This window comes from Zootoca vivipara, chromosome 16 (genome assembly GCF_963506605.1).
Source record: "Zootoca vivipara chromosome 16, rZooViv1.1, whole genome shotgun sequence".
Lineage (NCBI taxonomy): Eukaryota > Metazoa > Chordata > Lepidosauria > Squamata > Lacertidae > Zootoca > Zootoca vivipara.
In genome coordinates this window covers 39,872,600-39,886,536 of record NC_083291.1, presented here as the reverse complement: position 1 = coordinate 39,886,536, position 13,937 = coordinate 39,872,600, and the positions used below count along the sequence as shown (strand labels likewise).

At 48.5% G+C, this 13,937-nt stretch overlaps 1 protein-coding gene across 1 annotated transcript in view; it reads left to right on the top strand.

Moving 5' to 3' along the window:
• CACNA1F (calcium voltage-gated channel subunit alpha1 F) overlaps nucleotides 1-13,937 on the top strand; it is a 63,507-nt gene that overhangs the window by 34,033 nt on the left and 15,537 nt on the right. The window contains exons 22-34 of the mRNA XM_035140541.2: nucleotides 589-676; nucleotides 1,054-1,161; nucleotides 2,063-2,115; nucleotides 3,080-3,226; nucleotides 4,549-4,750; nucleotides 5,439-5,597; nucleotides 7,106-7,216; nucleotides 8,750-8,833; nucleotides 9,345-9,365; nucleotides 11,405-11,533; nucleotides 11,785-11,850; nucleotides 12,388-12,479; nucleotides 13,152-13,311. Of these exons, the coding sequence (XP_034996432.2) occupies nucleotides 589-676; nucleotides 1,054-1,161; nucleotides 2,063-2,115; nucleotides 3,080-3,226; nucleotides 4,549-4,750; nucleotides 5,439-5,597; nucleotides 7,106-7,216; nucleotides 8,750-8,833; nucleotides 9,345-9,365; nucleotides 11,405-11,533; nucleotides 11,785-11,850; nucleotides 12,388-12,479; nucleotides 13,152-13,311 (1,420 nt within the window). The remainder of the gene's footprint in view (nucleotides 1-588; nucleotides 677-1,053; nucleotides 1,162-2,062; nucleotides 2,116-3,079; nucleotides 3,227-4,548; nucleotides 4,751-5,438; nucleotides 5,598-7,105; nucleotides 7,217-8,749; nucleotides 8,834-9,344; nucleotides 9,366-11,404; nucleotides 11,534-11,784; nucleotides 11,851-12,387; nucleotides 12,480-13,151; nucleotides 13,312-13,937) is intronic.

Below are 13,937 nucleotides of genomic sequence, written 5' to 3'. Positions count from 1 at the left end.
CCTCATCCCTGTGATTTCCCCCACCCTGGCGTGACCCATGACCTATTCCGCCTCCTCCCCGCCGGTTCATCCCTGTGGTTCCCCCCACCCTGTCCCTACCCATGACCTATTCCATCCCCTCCTCATCCCAACACCCACCCATGCAAGTCCCCACCTCCATTCGGCCTAGTTTGGCCTAGTCTGTAAAGGCGAGCCGAGGTGGTGTGGAGAGGGAAGGTTTTCTAGCTGCAGTACCAGTATAGCCGCCGATAGAGGGCGAAGGTTTTCTAGCTGCAAAAGGATATGGCGTCTGTTCCCTTGTTGTCCAGTGGAGGGCGCTATGGGGTGTTTTTTTAAAGAAAACTCTGTTTTTACCTGCCAAAGGGTTGGCATGTGTGGAATCTAAGATTATGTTGGCACTCGTGTATTGGTACTGGACGCTGTGTCCAGATTTGAAGACAATCGGTCAAGCGGTTTCCGAGAAAAGTGGAAAGTCCCAAACATGGACCCTTTACATTTTTTATATATATATAGATGAAAAGAAGGTGTAAGCAGTTTGGTTTTTAAACCCCAAACTCTCCCGCACCTCCCTTCCTCTTTCCACCTCAGCTCCAGTGCCATCTCTGTGGTGAAGATCTTGCGAGTGCTGAGGGTGCTGCGCCCTCTCCGAGCCATCAACCGGGCCAAGGGGCTGAAGGTGAGGGACGTCTTCAAGGGCAGGTGGTGGCTCCACAATGTGGAGCTGGAAGGAGGTCCCACAGCATGGGGGCTATGAAGATGTGATGCCTGTGTTCCCCACCCCACTCAGGGTTGGCCCATCCATGAGGCAGGGTGAGGCAACTGCCTCAAGGTGGCAGGATCCACAGGGGCAGTGGATCCCAAGGTAGACCTTTATCCCCCCTTCTTCCTGATGTCAATCTTCACTCCCCGCTTCTTCCCTGGGCGCCATTTTGTAGTTCACCTCAGGTGCCAAAATGTCTTGCACCAGCCCTGACACCCGCAGGGTCACCCTGTTGAGAACTGGAAAGTTCCCTCCTGGCAATCTCACATCGCTTGTGCCTCCCTGTCTAACAGCACGTGGTTCAGTGCGTGTTTGTGGCCATCCGCACCATTGGGAACATCATGATAGTCACCACCCTGCTGCAGTTCATGTTTGCTTGCATCGGTGTCCAGCTCTTCAAGGTAAGGAGTGCTAATTTATTTGGGGTGGTTTGGATTAAATGAGTGTGTGCAAGATGCGTATATGTGCTTGGATCAAGGACATGTTGAGTGTAGGCGTGTTTCTTTGGGGCTTACACCCAAAACACTTCCAAATACCATCACCTTAGCAACCAATCCTGTACCTCATTATAGACACCAGTCGGGTGGCTTATTTGTTTCAGCTGTAGGTCATCACAAGGAAAAAAACCTCAGCTCAAAGAGAAAGAAAGAAAATACATGTGCAAAGGCACAGCCATAGACATTACATGGGTAAACATAGTCATAATAATCATATAATGATATATGGTGAATCATCTGCGTTGCAAAGTATTGCTCTTGTTTTTCAGCTAGTTGATTGGTAGCTTACCTGAGCACACACTGCCATATTTGATGAAGGTGGACAGTGAGCAAGAGAGGGAAAGAGAGAACGAAGTATGGAGCTCTTGTAAAGGAAAAGCAATGTGAAAAGAGCAACTCGACGTAATGCCCAACATAGGAGTGTTGTGAACCTTTCCCCACCCCCCACCTCCACTGTGCCAGCACGATCCCAATGACTTGGGGGGGGGGGGGGAAGTACACAATATGATGAGGTTGAGGCAATTTTACAGGGAGAAGGATGACAGCCTGACCCTGACCTGGGTTGAGCATAGCATCTTGCTCTACCCTAAGATGAAAAGTTGATAGAAGTGGGTGTCTCATTACAGGGTGGGGTAAAGGTAGGCCTTGACTGCCCCACCCTGTGTGAGGCTAGTTTACTGTTTCCTCCATGCCCAGGGCCGGGGGGGGGCAGCACACAGGGCAGGAAGATAAGAATGTCCCCAGGATGGATACCTTCCTGCCCATCAGTGCCCAATCTCCAATCTGCTGCTACTTCTGTCTCCAGGGCAAGTTTTACAGCTGCACAGACGAGGCCAAGCACACTCCAGATGAATGCAAGTAAGTATCAGCCCTGCCTTGCAAGAAGAGCACAGCGTCCAGTTACCTTCCCCAATTAAGTTCCCCAGGTGGCATTGGCATTTTTGCCTAATACCAAGAAAACCAACCAAGATGTCTAGCAAACCCAGAGATCAAACTGGGGCCTGTTGTGAACATTGCTGCCTCCAGCTGCCTGGCCCTGCTTTTTTCTTGTCTTTTCCTTTTTTCCTCACTCCTGGACAGATCTCAGCCGCTGTACATTAGTATGGCAAAATGCTGCAGCAATATAATGGATTCCCATGTATGGCTGAACTGAGATGAAAGCTAGATGGCCTAGTATCGTGTAATGGCCTGTGAATTATGGGTTGTTTGTGGGTGTCTGTGAGGCCGAAAACTGTATCTCACATGGGAGATACAGAAATAACCTCCTACCTTTCTTCCTTCCCCTCTCCTGTTTCTTTTGCTGAAAACTAACCTCTGAGTCTGTGATTGTGACCCGAAGAGTAACAGGGGGAAGGTGCTCCTTGACCCTTTCCTGTTGTCTTTCTGCTTCCCCTCCCCAAGCTGCTGCTTCTTCCCCCCCCCCCCCACTCCTCCCCCGGGGGAAGATAATTTTGAAGAAATAAATGGCAAAAAGGGAAAAGGTTAAGCAATCCCTGCTATTCTTCCACTCAGACCAGCTGCCTCCACCCCATGTACAGGCATCTGCTTTTCAGTTTAAAAATAAAGAGAGGGAGAAAAGAGAAAGGTGGGAGACTATTAGCATCTAGTCTGGCCCTAAGATAGCAGAGAGGGCTCTGAGAGGCAAAAAGGAGGGTGGCTGGGTAGCTTTGCAGTAAAAGGAATTGTGATTTTTGCAGTTGGAAATTGTCTTAGGGTTAGGCTCTGGGATCTGGTCTGCCTGTTAAGTTCAATGACTCCCAGCTGCAGCCCATACTGACAGCTCCTTCTTCTCCTTCTTCCTTTCCTCCTCCTCTGCACACAGGGGCACATTCATTGTCTACAAGGATGGAGATGTGGCCCACCCAATGGTGCGGGAGCGTGCCTGGCTGAACAGTGACTTCAATTTTGACAATGTTTTGTCGGGCATGATGGCCCTTTTCACTGTATCTACTTTTGAAGGCTGGCCAGCGTGAGTTACTCTACTGGGGATTGTCCATGGGGTGTGCACACATGTGTGTGTATAATGGTGTGTTTGTGATGATTCTCATCATTCCCATAATTCTCTTGCACGTCACTCTGTTAAACAAAAATGTGAACATGATAAAGCGTGACACAGCTCTGTTTTGCCACATGCAAGGTGTTCTGTTGCTAGCTTTCTACCCGTTGTCTTCTGCCATAAAAAAGAAGCTTGTGTGACTTACTGAAGACTGGAAAGGAAATCTACCCATCTTTCCACGCCTCTTCCTACATCTGCCTTCTGAATCATCTCCCACATTTTTGCAGTCTATAAAAATGCCTGACTGGATTAGACCAATAATTGGCATCAATTTCTGGGATTCCTTGGGCAACTTGGTCAAGTATTAGGAGGGAAGGATCTACCAGACAGGTGGATCTAACAGAGGCAAGTGGCAAAGTCCAAAGCAGAAAAAGGCTGGCATTCCAAGAGGGGGAGCAGGGAGGGCAGGGAACAGGAACTTCACATTTGTGGAGGAGTTGCTCAGACTGGGCTGGTTCTTAGCATGAGGCTTTGTAGAGTTCGGTGGAGCGTCTGTGTCATGAACAGGTGTTGAGTCATCTAGGGAAGCTTGAATTGGTGCCTTGAGAGTTCTGAGGAACACAGCTCTGCTTGCAGCTACTTTGGCAGGAAGACTCTGCCTCAGTGGCATGGGAAGTAAGATGTAGGAGCCTGACTGCTGCAAGGGCTGCTTTGAGACACACTCACACCCTTAGCACTTTACATGAACAGAGAAAATGTATCCTGCACTGCTACAAGGAACTCTGGGGTGTGCTTTAACAGATCATAGGGCTTAGGTGTGCTTTCACTGCCTATCCACACCCCATGTCAAGTCAGAGCCAAGATTGCACCAACACTTTGAATTGTGCTTGAAAACATACTGGGAACCAATGTAGATCCATTAAGACCAGTGTTTTATTGTCCTGGAGGCCGCTCCCAGTGGAACCACTGCATAACAGTGCCCTTAGCTCCCAACTCCTCTAGACAGTCCAGAAGGATGTCATGGTCAATGGTGTCAAATGCCACCGAGAGATCCAGCAGAAGCAGGAAACAGCTTTCACTTCTGTCCCTAGCCTGCTGGAGATCATTGCCCAGCACAACCAAGGAAGTTTCAGTTCCATGATGAGGCCTGAATCCTGATTGGAAGGGATCGAAATGGTAGTATATTCTGTCTGCAGAATGGCAGTTTGTGCTTTTTATGGGAAGTCTGTCTCTCCTCTTCACTGTCATGCTCTCTGTTCATAGTTGCCCTCTCTTCACCACTTTGCCCTTGCCAGGCTGCTTTACAAGGCTATCGATGCCAATGCAGAAAACGAGGGGCCCATCTACAACTACCGGGTGGAGATCTCCATCTTCTTCATTGTCTACATCATCATCATTGCCTTCTTCATGATGAACATCTTTGTGGGTTTCGTCATCATCACTTTCCGAGCACAGGGAGAACAGGAGTACAAGAACTGTGAGCTGGACAAGAACCAGGTATCTCTTTCTCCTCGCCTTCATGCTCTGCTGGTGCAAATCACCATTCCCACTTATTCCCAACCACACGGCCACCATGACCAACCCATCCTCATTGTTCTGCTGCCTTATTAACTTCAGCAGTCAATTACTTCACATCTGTGCAGTTCTGATGGAGCTTTTCAAATTGTGCCTTTTTCCTTCTGTCTCTCCCCCACCAGTGACTGTCCCACAATTCCTTGTACTGAATAAAGCAGGGGGCTGAATTTCCTTGGCAGGGGGGGGGGTATAATCTCTCGGGGGACGGGACCAGAACCAAAAGTGGGTGGGACTATCCCTTCTCACTCTTTTTTCTCTCACCCTTATCCTTCCCACTCCACTCTCTGTCCCTCCCCTTCCTCCCCACCTAGCAGTCTACAAGGGGACGGACAGGTTGTTCTTGCCAGAGGTCTAAACTGATTGCCTGCAGAGGCCTATGGTGCTAGTATCTATTGCTCATGCAGCAAGGCTACTAGTCTCCTTGTGGCCTTAAATCTATATCAACTGCCAACTTGGGGCTCCAGAACCAATATCTTTGAATAAGACCTCCCTAACATGCCTGGGATTTGGAGAGCTTTCAAATATACCCTGAAGTGGTGGTGATGTTTATGGGGCAGATAGTGCAGGGTTGTTCCTTGTTTTCTAGCTAAAACGCTTCCCCTTTCCACAGCGGCAGTGCGTGGAGTATTCCCTGAAGGCCCAGCCGTTACGGCGCTACATCCCCAAGAACAAATATCAGTATAAATTCTGGTACATGGTCAACTCCACCGGTTTTGAATACATCATGTTTGTGCTCATCATGCTTAACACCATTGCTCTGGCTGTGCAGGTGAGAGTGAGCAGGTAACAATGAGAAGGGCAGTGTGGGTATGTGAGGGGGAGATTGGTGGTGGAAGAGGCCAAAGAGACATTTGTCCTTCATTTGCTTATCCTGTTCATGTCTAAAGCTACACAAGAAAAAGAGCATGTGGACGAATGAAACTGAACCCTCTTCCCTTCCTTAATTCCCTATGCTCCATTGCCTCAGCCTGGCTCCCAATATTGGAAACTGAGTGGGCTTGAAGCACAGTGAGACAAGATCAGGAGAGAAGAGGCACACAGGTTCCATCACCTTCAAGCTCCTTTTGTTCTTGTTTTAAAGAAAGAATTAGGCCCATCCACCTCACAATCCCCATTTTCAAATATCAGTGGAGCAGACACATGAGTCAACAAACAAGGCAGCCCCTGCCATGTCTAGTTTGATTCTTAGTGAGAAAGGTGTGAGATGACAGGCACACAATTCCGAATGTAAAGAGACGTTGGAGAGACCAAGAAGCCCGTTTGGTAGAATAGGGCCCACTTTGGTGTGGGAGAAGTCTGTGTTGTGGGGAAGGGAATGTATGCTTAAACAACCCATACACAGGGTAATATTTTGCCTATTGTATAGAGAGGCCTATTGTACATGCATATTTTGATACCTGCATCAATTTTTTTAAAAAACAACAACACACCAATGTCTTTATTTTAAATAGAGAGAGAAAAGGACTGAGGTGTTGGAGTACCAACGCTTGTAGTGATGGCAGGAATCAGGACTTTGTCATGAGAAGAAAGGGAATGTGATGCACAATGGCCGTGTTCAATGGCTGTGAAATGCCAGGGCTGCTTCAAGGGCAGAGAAACGCTGACTCTGGGGGAGATGTTCATGTGGACAGCTATTTTTGGTATTAAAGGAGACCATCCAGAAGAGCAGTGCTATTTTCCAGAAAACGAAATGCCGGAACTCACCATGAACACCTCCCTCATTTTTTTTAGAATGGCAATGGTGCCCACCTGAGAGGTGCTGGAACTGAGTTCTTTCAAGTTCCAGCTGAAAAAAAGCCTCGCAGAAGAGTGAATATGAGCCAGTGGGACTTGACGGTAGATCAGGATTCCACTCACACATCCTGCTTTCTCAAAATACCTAGGACCAGTGAAGTGCATGGCATACTTCTACTTTGGGATTTTGACCCCCAAAGGCAGGCATACTAAAGGAGACAGGCAATCTGAAGCTGATTGAGTGGAAGCTGGGGTGCTGGAGATGCTGGGGAGAAGGCAGGAGAAGTCCAGGTCACACCTAGCAACAAGGTAGACAGACAGGTGATGGAGACAAGACGGAGTCCATGGTAGAAAGGTGTGTGCACAGACAGTGTGCCATGGCAAATGTGTGGTGTGGTAGATAGGAGCCCAAAAGAACCTGGGAATGCTGGGTGGGTTTTGAGCCCAAGGTTGCAAGGCACCAAATCACAACAGCTCCCAGCTTGAGGACCACAAGATCCCCAAGGTGCTCCTACATACTTTGTGCATTTTCTTCTTTTCCAGCACTACGAACAGTCCCAGCCCTTCAACTATGTCATGGACTTGCTCAACATGGTCTTCACAGGCCTCTTCACTGTCGAGATGGTGCTGAAGATCATTGCCTTCAAGCCCAAGGTTTGGTAGCTGGGGGTTCTACTCAAGAGATACTTTGCTTAGAGCAGAGGTGGGGCAGCCTGTGCTTCCCGCCCCTCGCCAGATTTTGCAGAGCTACAGCACCCATCAAACCTTTATAATTGCCATGCTGGCTGGAGGTCCTCCATGCCTGGCTTAGAGTCTCACCACAAACAACCATATGTTTTCAAGTTAATTCTGGAGCTTGGAAGAATCCTGGCATTGTGCCAGTATTCACAAGTTTCCAGCTGAGTGATAATAATCCCACAGGGTCTGAGCCTTTTAGTTTCAATATCCTGCACTTATAATGATCATTTGCTCCAGCAACTAGTGTGACATGCAATTCTGACCCCAGGATTTTGTGGGGTATCAGGCAAGGCGCTCTCAAGGTTGCCCCTTATCCTGGAAGAGGCAGAACGTGCAATCCAAGAATTCCCTCCCATTGCCTCCTATGCTCTTTGGTGCCTATGGAAAGTCAGAAGGGAAGCCAGTGGCCATTTATCAGTTTTCAGGCCTCAGCAAATGCCCGGCCTTACCAATCTTTGGATCCAGGCACTGGCAAGAGAGGTTCCAGAATAATTGAAGCCTTCTCTGTGAAAATGGCCTTTCTTGGTAGAAATCTACATCAGGGATTTATTGTATCTGCAGAGAGCATCTTAGCAGGAGATCCTGATGCATATAAAAATATTGCAAAAGGAGCCTTCTGCATTTTAAGGTAACACTTCCAATGAGTCTGGAAAAAAAATGTATGATGAATGTCTTTAGATACATAGCCCAACTCACACCAAAGGCCCAGAGTGGGTAAGAAAGCAAAGCAGTGTAAGGTTTCATGTTCATTTCACTCCCTCCTCACCCTCCACCTGTTTCCAACTTACTCCTGAGCTCCAAGGCCAGCCCAAGCAGGTGGGTCTTGCAGCTTTTCTCAGAGGTGTTCACACGTGGAATTCAGCGAGTCTACAGTGGGAGGAAGCCAACCATAAATCAGGCATTTCAGTCTGCCTTAGACATTTGAACAGCCATTTTTCTCTTTGTTATTATACTTAGAAACAGAAAGCAGTTTTTACAGGACTTCAGATTGTATTTTTTCTCCAGCAGACAGATAAATATCTCTAAGACAGTTTTTCTAGTCCCAGAAGCATTTAAGAAAGAACTCACAAGGGGTTCTTACGTAGATGTCAGCTTCCCCACTTGCCTGCTCATTCTATCCTGCAGCCAAGCCCCCAGGTGCAGGCAGCAGAGATCAAAGGATTTGAGGTTCCTCCCATTCAACCACTCTCATCTTCCAGAGTGATTAATAGTCAGACCATCTGGCTGGCTGTCACCATGGAATTACCTTCTATCTGTGGAGCTGAGAAAAGGACAGAAGTTTCTCCTCAGGGTCCCTTCCAACTCTTCAATTCAATTATTTTATGATTCTGTATAATGCTAGAAACCATAGGAGGGGGAAAGTGCATGTGGGTCTAGCTCTGGCTGCTTTTCCACAAGAATCTATGCAGGATTTGTTCCAGAGTGGCCTTTTCTCTCTCTTTCCCCCAGCACTACTTCTGTGATGCATGGAACACCTTTGATGCTCTGATCGTGGTCGGGAGTGTGGTTGACATCGCAGTCACTGAAGTCAACGTGAGTCATCCCCAACATGAAATGTGTCCTGTAAAACAACCTCAGCTTTTTTTCTTCTGCTGGGAAATGTTAGCACGCCTGCAGCAAAGCTGCTGAAAGAGTTTGGATGTGTTGCAGCATCGCACATGTATGGAATGAATACCCTGAATACTTGTATTTTTTTGACAGCGTAACTCAAACATAGTACCCTGAGGTCTGGAAATCTGCTTTTAAATAAAGACACAAAATTTTGTGCTAGATCCCAGCTTAAGTTTCTAATTTTGCATATGCATAATGCAAGAAACCAAACTGATTAGATGGTTTAAAAGCAAAGCATATTTTCGAGTTCATTTATTCATCCACTTTTATAATTGCCCGTCTCTTTGCCTTTTGTCTACCCATCTATGTCTCCATTCTGCTATTTCTCTCTCACTTTCTCACCTGTTCTCCGCCATGCCGCTGCCTCCCATTGGATGTTATGAACCCTCGTTTCATCTTTGCCATCATCATTCCCTTCATTATCCTGCGTTAGAATGGAGGTCATGTTGGAGAGGTATTGCACATGTATTTAATATCAAGAAAGTTTGGAAAGGGGTGGTAGAAGAGCTAGCTGTGTCAGTGCTAAGTGTATGCAACCAACAGGTTCATAAGAGATCATAAGATATGGTGTCATGATTGTCAGAGTAGGACTGGTGAGGGCCAGGTTCAAATTCCCACTCAGCCATGAAGCTGTTGGCCTACTCTCAGCCTAGTCTACCTCACAGGTTTGTTGTGAGGATAAAATGGAGAGAGACACCACATATGGCTCCTTGGAGGAAAGGCAGGATGTCATGTACATTTGCAGATGGTGTAAGCTTGGGGGTAACAAGCAGTCTTGTGATGGCAGGGTCAGATATTGAGAGTAACTCTGGATGCCATGGGGGTTGCAAGTGATAATTTAAGGGTCTCCAGATTCAGGCAACTGTGTGCTGATGCTGTGAGTGCTTTTGTGTGTGTGTCTGTCTGTAGCTGTGAGTGTGTTATCTTTGAGGAATTGCACATATGATTCACCAGGTGTTGACAGCGGATGTGTTGCCAGACCTAATGCCTGTCAAGGTGGGGGAAGGCAAAATTGCATAATCACAAAGCAAAATCATAAAAGAATCAGCACAAGGAGCAGCAAAGCCAGCCAGTCTGCCCCAACTCTGCTTTCATAGGAAGTCAGGGACTAGTATCAATTGGTTCATTCTGCCTTTTGGCACCAGGGGGCTTTATTTGCAGGCGTGCTTGGTCTTTTGTAATCTTCCTCTTTGGCTCATGCTGGTTGGTGATGCACTGGCTGAACCCTCCCTCACCTGATACCACTCAACTACTGTGGACCTGGGTCCTCCTGACACCATGCCTACCCTTGGATGGGTGAACATGCATCTGGCATGAGGTTTTTGTGTGTGCAAAGGCAGCATTGGCCTGATGTGTGCAAGCATTGACAGGGTTCGTGTGATGGAACTTTATCAAGGTAGTCCCTGAGTGGCGGGCTGCCTGGATTTGGGGCCTTTGCTTCACCTTCTTTCTTGCTGAATCCAACCCCACTGCTGCCACTTTCACAAGCATGCACTTCCTTCTGTCACCCGCAGCTGCAGAAAGATGCCCAACAAAGGAGAGGAGCACAGTTGCCTGGCAACAGCACAACCCTCTTCCCCCTGATCCTGGGCCAGGGGCAAAGCAGGCAGCGCTTGACCTGGGAGAAGTTGTAGCAAGCCTTCCCATCAGATAGCTCTGCCTTTAGGGTAGATGCTAAAAGGGCTTTTTGTTTCCTTTGTCTTGTGTATAGGATGGCCCTGTGGTTGTGTGAATATGGGTGGCCAAGGTACATATGTATTGCCTATGACAGCTATGTGGTGCCTCCCTTTACAGAGGCACCAGGTGCTTTGGACAGACAGCAGGCGGAGACTATCCAGGCTCTGCTTAGGAACTCCCACAGGCTGCTGCTGACCTGACCTGAGCCAGAAAGATCTTCCATACATGGGTGGGTTCAGTTCAGGAGTGAGGAACTTCAGGCTCAAGTGCTAAGCATGCCCCTCCAGACCTCTCCTGGCCATGCTCCCTGCCCACAACCAACACCCCCCACTGGCCTTGCTTTGCACCACAAGCATTTTTGCCTGTCTGGAATGTGTCCTTGAACTTTGATCATGCCTCTTGCTGGTCTGGATGGAGGGTAGAAAGGCATGGCCGAGTGTGTGCAGAAACTAATCTACTGTACAAAAGCAAAATTTACTTTTGTTGCCTTTCCCATTTTGCTCTTGGTACAGCCGCCAGCATGCAGCTCCTGGAAGGTTGCCTAGAACAGAATGTGGCCCTCGGCTTGAAAAAGGCTCCCTGCCGCTGCTTCCGCATTTGCTGTGCACCAAGTTGCGTGTAGCACCTGTGGCCCTCCAGATGTTGCAGCCCTCCAGCTTCTATCATCCCTGAGCTGTAGCCATGAGGACCAGGGTTGCTGGGAGTGGAGTCTATCAGTATCTGGAGGGCCACGATCCCTCATGCCTGACTTGCATGGAGCTCTTTGTTGTCCTTATGAGGGGGCTGCCAACCTGGCTTCTCTCTCTGCCTCCACAGAGCTCGGAGGACAGCTCTCGCATCTCCATCACCTTCTTCCGCCTCTTCCGTGTCATGCGCCTGGTCAAGTTGCTCAGCAAAGGAGAGGGTATCCGCACCCTGCTCTGGACCTTCATTAAATCCTTCCAGGTCAGCGGGATTTCCTGGGGTGTGGCCTTTCCCTCCCACAGTAGACCAAAGCATGCAGTGCTCCATCCAACACATAGGGAGGAGAAGAGCATGCTAGAGAAATGCTGAGTGTGTGCATGCTCATGAGCACAAACAGAAGCACCCTTTATAGGCTGTGCTGCGTACTGGGCTAAACCAGGAACGTTTGAGCCTGGTATCTGGGTGGGTGGGTCCAGTACTCCCAGTTCACTCTGTGTTTGTTCAACCTCCAGGCTTTGCCATACGTTGCCCTTCTTATTGCCATGATCTTCTTCATCTATGCTGTCATCGGTATGCAGGTGAGCAGACAGAACCTCCCTTACTGCTCTCCAAGGTTGCCGAGTTGCAAATTAATTCATGCCACAATTTGTGTGCTATGGGCTTTGCTAGAACTGTGTGCCTTTATTGTGCAAGGGGCTTTGGGTGCATCATGTGTGTGTGTGTGTGTGTGTGTACATGCTTTAAGAAAAGGGACACCCAGCAGACTTACTTATACATGCACCCACATGTGTGCATGCCTGCTATTCCAACCGGAGTACTGCATAGGATTCTGTAGCATGCAGGCTGAATGAGTGGTGTCTGTGAGGAACATTAAGTGGGCTTCCGCTTATCACCACATACAGGAAGGCCTTGGACCTGGTCCAGTGCTGTAAGCGCCATCCTGCTTCCTGTCATAGTTCTAGCTGTGTGGTGCTGGCGCAGTTTCATTCTCCACTCTTTTATAGGAGAGGAGGGCTTGATGGTTTGTATTCCAGTTTGCTTCACAGAGATTCTGCAGCTGGAATCTGTGCATGACATCTTGGCATGGCTCTGAGAGTGCTTTCCTTGCCTTTCAGACCTTTGGCAAAGTGGCCATGCAGGATGCGACACCAATCAACCGCAACAACAACTTCCAGACTTTCCCGCAGGCGGTGCTGCTGCTCTTCAGGTTCCTCTTTGCCTCCCCCTTGTCAGGCTCAGTTCCCCACCCCCACCCCCACCCCCACACCACTGTTCTGCCTCTCAAAGGAGCAGTGCCTATTTCTCCTTCCCTCTGTATACTTGAGAGGATGACTGTGCTGAGTTAAGTGAGGGTCCCTAGAAATCCAGGGGCTCCCCCCCTTTGCCTTTAGCTCAGTTCAGCAAAAATCAGAAATAGAAACTGAAAGGCTGTTACCTCAGGACAGGAGGTCTGGGTTAGACACAGGATGCTGGACTAAAGGGACCCTTCGTCTGACCCAACTGTGCCCTTCCCATGTTCCAAAAGTTAAGAATATTTGCTGTGGTTGTTTTGCTTTTTTAATACCACAAAATAACAACAGTAATGTTGTCAGCACAGATCAAGCACGAGCTCCTTTTTTTAAAAACAAAGCAAAAGCATTTCTGCATTTAACAACGTAATCCCATTTTAAGACCTTCTGGTGGTCCCTAAGTGTGTGGAACCAGTGAGCTGACTGAAAAACACAAGAGCCCCTGAGGAATAATACCCGTAACATGTGGGGCCCCCATCTTCCTAAGTGCCCCCCACAGCAAAGCTTCTGCCCCTTTCCCACAGGGTACCTAATCCTTAGCCCCAGTTGGTGTCCTTCACCATGTTCTTTCCACCTCTCTCTCCCGCCAGGTGTGCAACAGGGGAAGCCTGGCAGGAGATCATGCTGGCCAGTTTGCCTGGCAAACGCTGTGACCCAGAGTCCGACTATGAGCCTGGCGAGGAGTTCACTTGTGGCAGCAACTTTGCCATTGTCTACTTCATCAGCTTCTTCATGCTCTGCGCCTTCTTGGTGAGACTCTGCAGCAGACTTCCCTCTGCTCTCATCTGCCTCAGCCAGTACCAAAAAAAACAGATGCCCAGCCCAGCTTTGCAAAGCCAGACTCCCAGTTGTAGCCAACATGTGAAAGCCCTTGTTTGCACCAGGCAGGGGGGCTGCAGTGTGCCATTTCCCAGCCTTGCTCCCTGAAAGCCAAAGTAGGCATTGCATAGGGAGTGGGCAGAATGTTTTTGGTTTCCTTTAAATGAGAGCTCCTGCTTTCCATTAAAGCTTTACCCTTTCCATCCCTGCCATTTGCCCTCTCAAAATTCTCCTCCTCATCCCTTGGTTGCTTTTTATCTGTCCTTGCCCAGAGATCTTAAAATGTTTCTGCTACGGCTCTGCTTAGCCATTGTACAAGAGAACGACAGTGTAGGAGGAGCAGCAAAGTGCCTCAGAGTGTGCCTTACACCTTTTGGTGGGATCCCTGTACCAGCACTAAATCTTATGCAGGTGGTCTATGCCAGATTTAACCCATTTTTTTCCACCACTGCCTCTAGCTGGCACTGGGCATTCCCATGCCATGCTTAATTGCTAACACTACGGGTCATCCTGAAGGGACCCAGGTGGTGCTGTGGGTTAACCCACAGAGTCTAGGG